Source organism: Marmota monax, unplaced genomic scaffold (genome assembly GCF_021218885.2).
Source record: "Marmota monax isolate L192 unplaced genomic scaffold, Marmota_monax_Labrador192_F-V1.1 WCK01_AAM20220418_F8-fsc00092, whole genome shotgun sequence".
NCBI lineage: Eukaryota > Metazoa > Chordata > Mammalia > Rodentia > Sciuridae > Marmota > Marmota monax.
Genome location: NW_026692583.1, coordinates 3,353,502 through 3,366,545, shown reverse-complemented (window position 1 = coordinate 3,366,545; position 13,044 = coordinate 3,353,502). Strand labels below are relative to the sequence as shown.

At 40.4% G+C, this 13,044-nt stretch overlaps 1 protein-coding gene and 1 non-coding gene across 2 annotated transcripts; one reads left to right on the top strand and one right to left on the bottom strand.

Moving 5' to 3' along the window:
- Positions 1 to 34: 34 nt before the first annotated feature.
- Positions 35 to 11,075, top strand: Gpn3 (GPN-loop GTPase 3). The gene is made up of 8 exons (XM_046446161.2): positions 35 to 353; positions 2,574 to 2,682; positions 5,372 to 5,539; positions 6,963 to 7,087; positions 8,256 to 8,371; positions 8,523 to 8,619; positions 9,140 to 9,268; positions 9,992 to 11,075. Exons 1-8 carry the CDS (start codon positions 306 to 308, stop codon positions 10,052 to 10,054), a joined length of 855 nt encoding a protein of 284 aa, XP_046302117.1. The 5' UTR covers positions 35 to 305; the 3' UTR covers positions 10,055 to 11,075.
- On the bottom strand, positions 7,390 to 7,582 carry LOC124093692 (U2 spliceosomal RNA). The gene has a single exon (XR_006852031.1). It is a non-coding gene; the product is annotated as a U2 spliceosomal RNA (small nuclear RNA).
- Positions 11,076 to 13,044: the final 1,969 nt, after the last annotated feature.

The following is a 13,044-nucleotide window of genomic DNA, read 5'->3' as shown; positions in this document are numbered from 1 at the left end:
GGGATGCTAAGTGATATCCGTTATCCGTTATCCCCCAGGCAACCAGGGTTGGCAAGTTTCCCAACCGCCGGTTTCTGCCCACTGCTTCTGCGCATGCGCAATGCCCTCGCCGCGTTTCTTCAGGACGCGTTCCTCTTGGTATTTGGTCCGCGGAACTCTCCGTAGTCAGAAGTGTGGCCGAACAAAAGGCGTAAACGGACTGTTGATTGCTATTGGTGGGCGCTTCGTGTTCCCGGAACTCAGTGGGCGTCGCGCGAAGGCTGAAGGGAGTGTGGCGGAGGGTCCCGGGAAACCCGAGAGCCGGCATGCCTCGGTATGCGCAGCTGGTCATGGGCCCCGCAGGCAGCGGGAAGGTGAGGAGAGAGAAGTCGTCGTTCGTGGGTGGCCAGGGATTCGGGAAGCGATGGAGCCGTCGGCGGGTGTGCGTACTAAGGACCCTGAGACCCTGGGTGCCCCGCTTCTCTGCTTCAGTGTCCGTTTTGGTTTTGTTGGGAAAAGATGGTAGCTGTTAATCTTTACTGGATACTTTTGCACTAGCCACCTCGTTTATTTTCACGGAAACCCGGTGAGATAGATCCTATAGCCCTCCCTACCCCCCACCCACTTTACAGGTAAGGGAAAACGAAGACACAGAAAGGTTAAGTTCTTTGCCCAAGGTCGCTCAGTTAGTAAGTTGTGGCCAGAATTTAAATCCAGTGCTGTCAAACGCCAGAATCTGGCCTTGTCTCAGAGCCACCGAGGTTAAAACAGGGTCTTTACTGTTCTTTACTGTCGGAACATGGACTTTTGGTGATATCAGGTGGTGTGAGGACTGCATATTAGGGAGCGTCTGGTCATATACCGGGAAAGTTGTTCCCTTTTCAATTCTTTCAGTTCTTCACTTTGTAGTGAGGTGAGTTTGTATTTGGCCCTAGTGTAGCTTCAACTCTCACTTAATCTCAGTTAGTCTTTTTTTAGTTGTAGATGGTCACACACCTTTATTTTATTGATTTATTTATATTTTTATGTGGTGCTGAGGATTGAACCTAGTGCCTTACACGTGCTAGGTAAGCGATCTACAGCCCCTACCCCTAATCCCTCAGTCTTGGGGAAAGGGCAGATTTTAGATTCAGAGCTTTTACTAGGAAACAGTATTTGGCTAAGATTGTAAGCCTTGAAAAGTTGTATGTAAATGGGCCGTGGGGGTACATGCTTGTAAACTCAGTTGCTTGGGAGGCTGAAACATGGGGATGGCAAGCTCAAGGCCAGCCAGGGCAATTTGAGGACTCCTTGTGTCAAAATAAGAACCAGGTAGATAGATCCTATAACCCTCCCTACCCCCCCCCCCCTGACTTTACAGGTAAGAGAAAACGAAGACACAGAAAGGTTAAGTTCTTTGCCCAAGAAAAGCTTGAGCTTGCCATCCCCATGTCTCAGCCTCCCAAGTAACTGAGATTACAAGCATGTACCCCCACGGCCCATTTACATACAACTTCAATGCTTACAATCTTAGCCAAATACTGTTTCCCAGTAAAAGCTCTGAATCTAAACCAGGTAAGGTACCACATGCCTATAATCTCAGCTACTGAGGAGACAGGCAGGAAGATTAGAGGTTTCAGGCCAACCTGTAGCAGTAAGAATCCGTCTCAGTAAATAAAAAGGGATGGGGCTGTAGCCCAATGGTTGTTTGCCTAGCATGTGCAAGGCTCTGGGGTCAATCCCTAGTACTGTGGGGGGCAGAAGAAAAGTTGTATGTAATTTTATACCTTCATCCTTATGATAAATATAATTGGTTTCCATTTATAATAATAGCACAATTTTTCCTTGTAAACAGATTTAAGCAATAATGTTAAGGGCACTAAAATATAGTAGACATGGTGTCGATCAAATAACATAAGTGGGAAAAACACTAGAATCTTGGAGGTGTTGTGTGGCTTCAGGCTTTAATTAACATGTTCTGAGCCATTGAAATCTTGATGTTCCCTCCTCTTGGAATGTTCTCGTGGGTTGGCAGGCTCATTCCTCTGTGCTCAGATATCCCCTACTCAGAGACATCATCCTTGACCATCCTACCCCAAAGCTTCATTTGGACTGTATGAGTCCTAGAAGAGATACTATGTGTTAGATGCCGCACCATGTAATCAGAAATCTTCCCTTAAATTCCACTTGTTGGGCTGGAGATATAGCTCAGTTGGTAGAATGCTTGCCTTGCATGCACAGGGCCATGGGTTCAATCCCCAGCACCACCACCACTACCAAAAAATAAAAATTCTACTTGTTGCATGTTAGATCAGTAAGGAGTCTTAGTGATCATGGAAAACATCTTAGAGATGAGAAAATTGAGGGGCAGAGTGAAGTGTTTCCCAGGGTTACCAGAGAATCAAGACCAGGTTTGGATCTGCAGCCCACACAGGTGTCCTGATTCCTAGTCCAGTGCCTTTTCTTTTGTTTCTAGCTATAATCAGGGTTGATGAAAGCATAGGTTTGACCTTAGTGGATCTTGTCCCAGAGAGTCTGGAGAAACCTTTTATGGGTGTGGAGGGTATCGCTGCATTGCCTGTTGCTCTAACCCATTGTATCCTGTGACACTGCAGAGCACCTACTGTGCCACCATGGTCCAACACTGTGAAGCCCTCAACCGGTCTGTCCAGGTGGTCAACCTAGATCCAGCAGCAGAACACTTCAACTACCCTGTGATGGCTGGTAAGTCCTAGCACAGCCTTCCCTTCCTTCAGGAACAGTAAGGGTGCTGGCTGCTTAGCACAGAAACTGCTTTCGAGTGAACAACATGAGGCTGTCATTTAGCAACATGTGTTCATGGTGATGTGTGTGATGGTAGCCTTTTTTGGTCCTTAGTTAAGACTTAAAAGTGAGTGGACTTCTCTCTTACTTCTTCCCTTCTGTCCCCGCTTGGCTAGACCTGTTATGGTAAATCTACAGTAAAGCTTATTAGGTTGTAGCCAACAAAAGGAACTCAAGCTAGCTTAAATAAAGAGGTCAACCTTAAGTAAAAACTTCTCACTTACACTGGAGGTACAGATATTTGGGTAAGCAGCATTTGGATTCATAAAGCCCAGGACTGGATGAGCTCATGTTGGGAGGGAGACAAGGATCCAACACTCAGCCTTGACATTGTCTTTTCAGAGGTCCAGTAGAGGCAGTTGATGTCAGTAAGGCAGGAGGGAAATATGACTTTATAACAGCCAGGAGAGAATGTTTCAAGAGAAGGTGGTTGGTAGTATCAGGTACAGCTGAGAAGTTGTGTAAGGTGAGGACACAGCAATGGCTGTTATATTTGGGAACACACATTTTGGTGACTTCGATAAATTATTTCAGTGGAGTGGCAGGGATGAAAGCAGACTGGACTGGTCTCAAGTGAAATGCAGGTGACCTGTGCAGACTCTGAGAGGAGAAACTTATTGAGGAGGTTTTGCTGTGAAAAGTAGCTGAAATGAAAAATTCTTTTTCATTCTTATTTCTCATAATGACATGTTTGATCCTTGAGAGTGGCTGCAGGTACAGTTGGGGAAGGCAGTTTGAAGAGAAAAGGGATGTGGGATAATCCTCTTCCTTGAGAAAAAGGCATTGCATTACTTTGGGATCATTTGGTTAAGCTCTCAAGCTAGCTTAAGTAAAAAAATGTGTTAGGAGACTTAGGGGGCCACTCACAAAACCCAAGAATAAGATTTTATGACAAGTTAGAACCCAAAACTCAACCAAGGCCAGCTTTCTGGCTGTTTCTGATATATTTTCTCTTCCTTATGGACCAGCTTTCTCTGCATCAGGATGCATGTTGCCCAAAGAGGTCCCCAAGTTCACATCACTCTCTGGTCCAAGTGTTTTACTGACTGACTAGTGTCTCCTTAGTTTATCTTCCTAGAAGATCAGTTTTATTGTCCAGTCTTAGGTTGGCTGTTTATTCCTGAAGTAGCAGTTAGGAAGGTGTTATCACTATAAATGTGCTTGTGAGCTGGACTCAGTGGCACACACCTATATTCCCAGCAGATCAGGACACTGAGGCAGGAGGATTGCAAGTTCAAAGCCAGTATCAGCAATTAAGCGAGGTCCTAAGCAACTCATTGAGACTTTGTCTCTAGTAAAATACATAAAAGGGCTGAGGATCTGGCTCAGTGGTTAAGCAAGTGCCTCTGGATTTAGTCCCAGTACCAAAAAAAAAACTGTGCTTGTGGATGAAATATCTGTTCAAGAGAACTGTGAACAGAAATTATAGGTTTGAGCACATAAATAAGTAAAAACCTAAGGTAGAAAATTATGGATATTGATTTCTGAAACTTAAGATAACATACATATACCAGAATTTTTAAGTCCTTCCTGTAGGTGATTTATTTCATATAATTCTCATCCTTCTATCCCAGGATGTGTGATTCCTATCCTATCTCAGCAAAAGGAAAATGAGGCTCAGGGAGGTTGGGTAGCTTGCCTAGGGTCATCATGTTAAGAGACTGTTGGGTTTTTTTTGTTTTACTTTTTTTGAAGTAGGTAATAACATATTTACATGATTCAAAATACAAAAGGTACAAAAGAATAAGCATACAAATTTGAAAATATCTCCCTCCCAGCTCTGTCCCAGCAACCAAAACCCCCTTCCTGGAGAAAACCAATATTTTCAGTTTCCGTTGTACCCTTCCATAAATAGTCTATGTATGTATTTTTTTCCTTTTTTTTTTTTTTTTTTTCAGAATTAAGGATTGAAAAAAGGGCACTCTATCACTATAGCTACATTCCCCAGCCCTTTTTATTTTTTGAGACAGGGTCTCACTAAGTTGCAGAGGCTCTCCCCTTACTTGCAATTCTTCTTCCTCAGCTTCCTGAGTCACTGGGATGACAAGTGCACATCCCCAGCTTGATGATATTCTTTTTTTTTTGTTCGGGGTGGGCTGAGGTGGGGTGGGGTACTGGGGATTGAACTCAGTAGCACTCAAACACTGAGCCACATCCCCAGCCCTATTTTGTATTTTATTTAGAGACAGGGTCTCACTGAGTTGCTTAGCACCTCGCTTTTGCTGAGGCTATCTTTAAAGTCACAGTCCTACCACCGCAGCCTCCCGAGTCTCTGGGATTACAGGCGTGTGCCACTGCGCCCAGCATTGATGATATTCTTGCACAGAGTTCTGTGTCTTGCATTTTTCACTTAATAACATACCTAAGAAATTATATTAGTACTTAAAGAGCTGCATAATATTTCACTGTGCCATGTCTAGCTATACCTTAATTTATTTGCTCAGTTCCTTATTGATGGACACTGCTGCAGTACAAAACCATGTACATAAATAACTTTATATGTATGATTTTGAAAATTAATCATTATTATGGTGGTGGGCAATCATTTTTGAGTGGATGCTTAGATTTAGGGCTTGTCTGCCCTTTTTAGACATCCGGGAACTGATCGAGGTGGATGATGTGATGGAGGATGATTCTCTAAGGTTTGGTCCCAATGGAGGATTGGTATTTTGCATGGAGTACTTTGCCAATAATTTTGACTGGCTAGAGAACTGTCTGGGCCATGTAGAGGACGACTACATTCTTTTTGATTGCCCAGGTAAGTCAGCAATTTGAATGTGTTGTTTTCTTGAGGCTGTGATAATTGTGACCTCAGCAGAGGTATAGTATAGTATAGTATTTGTAGCTACAGACTGTACCCAAGCTCGGGCTGGGGCTGTAGCTCAGTGGTAGACGCTTGCCTCCACAGGTGAGCTACTGGGTTCGAACCTCAGCACTCCATTAAAATAAATAAATAAAGATATTGTGACCATCTACAACTAAAAAAAAGAAAGAAAAAAACTAAAAAATAAGTTACCAATCTCTTGTTGTCTGTCATTATTCATCGAGTTCATCAAGTGCTTGCTTTGTATGCCCAGAATGTCATAGACAGCAAGGGAGCCATGGGCTCTGCTCTCATGGAGTCACAGTCCAGTGGAGCGTAAGACAGTGTAACCAGAATCACCCCACCTATTGTGAGTCAGCATCCACATATCAGAGAGAATATTTGGCCTTTGGTTTTTTTGGGATTGGCTTGTTGCATTTAGCATAATAGTCTCCAGTTCCATCCATTTACTAGCAAATGCCCTAATTTCATTATTTTTTAAATTTTTTTAGTTGTAGATGGACACAGTATCTTTGTTTATTTATATGTGGTGCTGAGGATTGAACCTAGGACAATTTCATTATTCTTTATGGCTGAGTAATATTCCACTGTGTATATGTACCACATTTTCTTTATCCATTCATCTGTTGAAGGGCATCTAGGTTGGTTCCATGGCTCAGCTACTGTGAATTGAACTCACTTTTGATTGGCAAAAAAACTGAAGTGTGCCTGGGTGTGGTGGTGCATGCCTATAATCCCAGCTACTCAGGAGTATTGAGACCAGCCTAGGCAATTTAATAAGACCCTATTTCAAAATAAGAAGGGCTGAGTTGGGCGTTGTGGCCTGTAATCCCAGTGGCTGGGGAGGCTGCGGCAGGAGGATTTTGAGTTTAAAGCCAGCTTCAGCAAAAGCGAGGTGCCAAGCATCTCAGTGAGATCATGTCTTTAAATAAAATACAAAATAGAGTTGAGGATGTGGCTCAGTGGCTGAGTGCTCCTGAGTTGAGTCCCCAGTTCAAAAAAAAAAAAAAAGGGAGGGGGCTAGGGGGGTGGTTTAGTGGTAGAGTGCTACTGGGTTCAATCTCTATCTAGTACCCACCTCATGCATACTCACATACCAAAGTGTGAAGAATTTTATTTTCTACATAAAACTGGGTAGTCTGTTTGAAATTTGCTAAAATTCATCTTAAGTTTTGTGACTACTCTGAAAGACTATAAGACCTCTTAAAAATTGAATGTATTGTTACTCAGGACTGACTTCCCCATCTTTGGGGACAATTTATGTTCTCTCTGTGATGAATTACCCTATTCCTGATTGTACTGTTCTCATGGTGTTCTTCCTGTAGGTTGTACTGTTCTCATGGTGTTCTTCCTGTAGGTCAGATTGAGCTGTACACTCACCTGCCTGTGATGAAACAGCTGGTCCAGCAACTGGAGCAGTGGGAATTCCGAGTGTGTGGAGTTTTTCTTGTTGATTCTCAGTTCATGGTGGAGTCATTTAAGGTCTGAGGATAAATCTGTTGAGAATTTTTCAATCACGAGTGTAAACGGATGACTATCCCTTTTGATTATTGTATGATTCTGGATATTTCACAGACTATTTCAGAGTCACTTAATATTTGTTAAATTATTATGCTGATATATTTAAACTCAAAAATAGTAAATGATGATTCAGAGATTTTAGGGAACTGTTTATTAAAGAAAATTGAGAAAGATGGGTTATTTTTTTAAATAATGTTTTTTTTGTTGTTGTTGTTTTTAAGAGAAACCAACAGCAACCTGCTTTTAATAACTGCAAGAATAGGGTAGAGTGCACCATTCCTGGACGTACTGTGTTGATGCCTGGAGTGGATGGAGAAAGCTCCTATTCCATCTCCCTGCTCCAAAAATCCATTTCATGTATTATCTGATAGAGAACGTGTCAGATAGTAAACTGATTAAAAAAGAAAGCTACTATACTAATTACACTTGATCTTAGCCAGAAGACCAAGAAGCAGCGAAATAATGTACTTTTTTTAATACTCTATTTTTTAGTTGTTGATGAACTTTTATTTTATTCGTTTATTTATATGTCGTGCTGAGAATTGAACCCAGTGCCTCATGCATGCTAGGCAAGTGCCCTACCAGTGAGCCACAACCACAGCTCAATAATGTATTTTTAAAAATAATAAAATAGGGGCTGAGGCTGTAACTCAGTGGCAGGGCGCTTGCCTAGCACTTGTGAGGCACTGGGTTCAATCCTCAGCACCACATAAAAATAAACAAATACAATAAAGGCATGATGTCTATTTACAACTACAAAAAAATAAATAAATAAGAAACAACAAAATAGCCTTTTTAAAATTTTCTGAGGATCTCTTGTTCAGTTTATGAACTAAATCAAGATTTATTTATCATTAATAGCTCTTGAGTATTAGATGAGTAAGGAGGTTGATAATACTGTCTAAATTGAGATATGTGATCACCGTAGATTAAAGCCACATCTTCCCTTAGTATCCTCACCTTTGGGAGCTGAGGTTCAATCATCTGATTGAGTGGTCTTTCTCTTTAATATTAGCACATCTTTTACTAGGGCCAGTTTTCTCCCTGGAAGGGAGGAGTAGAAGCCTGTCTATTTGGAGACTTGTTGGGAGCAGTTGATTCATCTTCCCTTTTCTGTTTCCTCCTCCAGTTTATTTCTGGCATCTTGGCAGCCCTGAGTGCTATGATATCTCTAGAAATTCCACAAGTTAACATCATGACGAAAATGGATCTGCTGAGTAAGAAAGCTAAAAAGGAAATTGAGAAGTGAGTTCATTGTTCTTCTGTTCCCATCAGATTTCAGTTGAAGAGACAGACCTTCTGTTTTATGGAAATGAGAGGTTCTGTCAGTCTGTAAATCTAGTTTCCTGATTTATTCTTCCTTTTATTCATCAGACTTCTTCCTCACCTTTTAAAGGTTTCTAGACCCAGACATGTACTCCTTCTTAAAAGATTCGACAAGTGATTTTAGAAGCAAAAAATTCAAAAAGTTGACGAAAGCAATTTGTGGACTGGTAAGCTTTTGAAGTGTAGGGCTTTGGGTTTCTTCCACCTTTCCATGTGTTTGCCCACATCTAGTCAGTGACCTCCTTTCTGGGAAGCACAGACCGACACTACTTCCTGCATAGAGAAGAAGGGTGGGAGGGAGTATGGGCAGGCCTGTCAGCAGTTTAATTTAGAAATAGTTACTATCAGTGGTCAATAAATTAACAAAATATGCCTACTATTTCAAGCCATTTGGCAGTTGAGAACTCTTTGTTTTCTTTTTGACATTTCAGCGGGTGTTGAATTCAGATAAATCCCCTGAAACAGTATGCAATGAAGTGATGAGCCAGTATGTGTGCTCGCTGGTCAGAGCTCAGGAGAACCAGTAACAATTTGTTACTCTTGTCTCTGGCTGTCCCTCCTCTATATCTGAAATATAAATATTTTTAATCAGAAGTACAAATAGTTATAAAAACTCATATCTAAGTTGAAAGTTACATATTTTGCCCAACTTCAGAATGAACCTTTTTTGAAATCTCCTATTTGTAGATTGATGACTACAGCATGGTTCGATTTTTACCTTACGATCAGTCAGATGAAGAAAGCATGAACATTGTATTACAGCATATTGATTTTGCCATTCAGTATGGAGAAGACTTAGAATTTAAAGAACCCAAGGTAATTTCTGATTTTTTTTTTTTTTTTTTTGGTGAAAATATTTGCCAGCACTCATTGACCCCTTACATAACCCAGGCAACTCCTTAGGGTTTTGTCTTAGTGGTAGCAGATGCCTGAGCTTTTCTGGATAATCTCCAAAATTGACATCTGTGCTCAGCAAGTGATGTCAATTTTATTCTCCCTTTTTTTTAATTTTTTAAATCTTTTTTTATTTTTATGTGGTGCTGAGGATTGAACCCAGTACCTCACACATGCTAGGCAGGTGCTTTACCACTGAGCCACAACCCCAGCCCTTATTCTGCCTTTTATTGAGGCATTGTTATTGAATTAAGTCTTTGAACTCAGAGCTTGGGGGTATGTACAAAGAGGAGATGAAATCCATTTGAACTTGGGCTGCTCTCACACATCAGTGAAGAGACTAATGATAGTCGTCAGCAGAACAGTCGTCAGCAGTCGTCAGCAAATTAGCTGAGAATCATTGTGAATATAAATTTAAGTGAGAAATGCTTCTGATGAGATATAAGCACATCAGCTTACCACATATCTGGGAAAATTCTATCAATTATGCCTTTTCTTAACCATTGATGATTACCTATGAGCAACACCTGGAGCTGGTCCTTCCTGGTTCTTAGTTCCATATTGAGCATTACCTGAATAATATGTAAACACATGTGAGGGGAAATAAATGAATGTATTTTCTATTTTGTTTTTCCTTTGTGTCAGGAACATGAAGATGAGTCTTCCTCTTTGTTTGATGAATATTTTCAAGAACGCCAAAATGAATGAAGAATTTACTAAAAAGTAACTGTATGTGAAGAGCTTGTGGCCAAATCAGCAGAGAATGCAAATCTTCAAAGGATGCAGTAGTAGACAGCTGCTTTTTTTAATGAAGGAAAAAAAAAAGAATACTTGGCCCTTTATCAGGAGCATGCCTGAGTCAAGTCCTGAGTTAAAAGTGAAATCTTGCCAGACACAGTGGTACACACCCTTTAACCCCAATAGCTGGGAAGGCTGAGATGGGAGGATGGAAAGTTCAAGGCCAGTCTTTTCAGGGCTGGAGTGAAGCTTAGTGGTAACATGAGCAAAGCCCTGAGTGTGAGCCCCATCACTGCAAAAAAAAAAAAAGGAATCTTTTAGTGGTATTCTAACAGCATCAGTTGAGTTTTTGTTGTTGTTGTTTGGGGTTTTTTTGTTGTTTTTTGTTTTTGTTGTTAATGGATATTAAACCCAGGGGCACTTGGCTACTGAGCTACATCTCCACCCCTTTTTATTTTGAGGGGGACAAGTTCTCACTAAGTTGCTGAGATTGGCCTTGTAGCTGGACTCAAACTTGCAATCTTCCTGTCATCGCCTCATGAGTTATTGGGATTACAGGCATGTGCCACCACACCCAGCATCAGCTGAGATTTTAAATGTCAGAATTGTAAAGAGGGTTGGGGATGTAGCACGGTGGAGGAGTATTTGCCTAGCATGCACAAAGCCTTGGGTTCAAACCCCAGCACTCAAAAAATAAAGGGGGGGGGGAAGTGAATGCACATAGATTTGTACATAATATACATTTGCACCTGGGATATATATAATTAAGGACATTCTAACTTTATTTTTTGCTTGGATTTTTGTTAAGGGGGGGGCGTGTTCTTCAGGGGCATGAATTACTGTAACAAAATATACATTTGTATATCCAAAGGAAAAATCCACAAGGTTATAGGGTATAGATAATGCCATTGATTATCTGTATGTTCTTATTTTCCTACATTGAATATGTGTTATTTGTATAATTAAAAATTAAATGTGGTATGTACTTGGAGCTCTTTCACTTCACTGCTTTTAATATGTTGTTATGTTAGTAGATCATAATTTTTGATACTTTTATTTCAAGCTGTTTTGATTTGAAAACAATTCTGCAATAAATATATTTCCTGTATCATATATACATGAGTTTCTCCAAGGGACAGCCATGAGAATAAACTTCATCATTGACTTCAACTTTATATAATGCCAAACAGCTTCTCAAAATATTGTACCATTTAGGGGCTCAGTGGTAGAGCACTTGCCTGGCATGTGTGAGGCACTGGGTTTGATCCTCAGCACACATTAAAAAAACAAAAAATAAACAAAGATATTGTGTTCATGTATAACTAAAAAATATTTTTTTAAAAATATTGTACCATTTAGAATTTAATAGTGGGAATAATTTCTACATCATCAACATTATCTTATGTTTTTGAACTTCTTAGTTTTGAGCTATCTACTGTTTGTTAAGTTGTATTTTATTGTACTCTTAATTTTAAATTCCTGCTCACTGCTTAGTTTTACAGCTTTCCATGTGTGTCACGAGTCATGTTTTCCTTAACTATGTGTTCATTCTTATGTTCAGAAACAACATATAGTCTAAATGCTAATCTTTCACTAATCATATATGTTGCTAAATTCCCAGTTTCAGCTTAATTAATTCTTGGATATATATTTCGTTTAATAAGATTTTTTCACTTAAAAGTATCTGTGTTTTGAGGCATATATGTGTATGTAGGAAAGAAACAGAAAGGTAGCACTAACCTTTCATTACACTCTTGTTTTCCAGGTGGAACTTGAAATTCACAGCCAAGCAAATTTTTAAATGAGTGAATTTTCCCAAGTGTCAATGAAGGCAGGGATTGTTTTTAGAAATTTATAGTTTTTGAGCACTTCAAAGTTTATACATTCCTTGAGTAATAAGCATTCACCATAGTGCAGACGACATAACTTCTTGGCACATTCATTTGTTTTCAGTTTTTTTTTTTTTTTGGTGGTGCTGGGGATTGAACCCAAGGCCTTAGTGCATGCAAGGCTAGCACTCTACCAACTGAGCTACATCCCCAGCCTTTTTTTCAGTATTTCTAAGTTAATTTGTATTAGGTGTGAGTGCAGGCTCTGGGAATGGCAAATCGGCCAATAGATATTTCTTTAGCACCTAGTATAGGCCAGGATCTCTTTTCATTTCATCAACAACAGGCCCAGCGTTCCATTAGTCATTTGGCAACTGATCTGCCAGCTAATTCAAATTAAGACTTGCAACTCAGGTTATATTTTTATTATTCTTTGTTCTGGATAGCAAAAGTATACCTGCAGTGTCAAATTTGATCCATTTTAATTAAAGAACCAAAATGAGAAGACATAGGTATCAGTGTTAGTTTGCTCTTGGCGGCCAGCTAGGGAGTCAGGTGTCTGAATCATAGACTGACCATGTGAGTTATTTTCAAAAGATGAATTTGAGGACTGGGATGTATGTAGCTTAGTGGTAAAGCACTCACCTCACATGCAGAAAGCCTTGGGTTCGATCCCCAGTTAAAAAAAAAGACCTATTTGTGAAGAACATGATGAATGGGCAACATGGGGTATGCCAGATGAATGGGCAACATGGGGTATGCTTGGGGACTTTGCTGTAGCCCCTGGAGTGTGGAAAGGTGAAAACACTCTTATCTCTCGGGGCTACTAATTCTTAGAAATTTTGCCCCTTGGGAGGGGAAGAAAGAACCTTTTATTTGCCCTCTTCTTGCTATACCTCCCTGGTTTAGCTTCTGGAGATTCTAATATATCCATGGGGAAGAAAATGAGAGGCTAAATTCTGTTGTGTTCCTCTCTGAATATTGGGGTTGAAAGAATCTGATTTTCCAGGCCTCAGGGATTTTACTGTCTCAGGGGAGCATAATATGACTCTGCATAAATTTAATGAGGTTCTGTGGGTGCCTGACACTGAATAAAATGGCAATGCTGAGGGCAGACAAGGCCTAACTTGA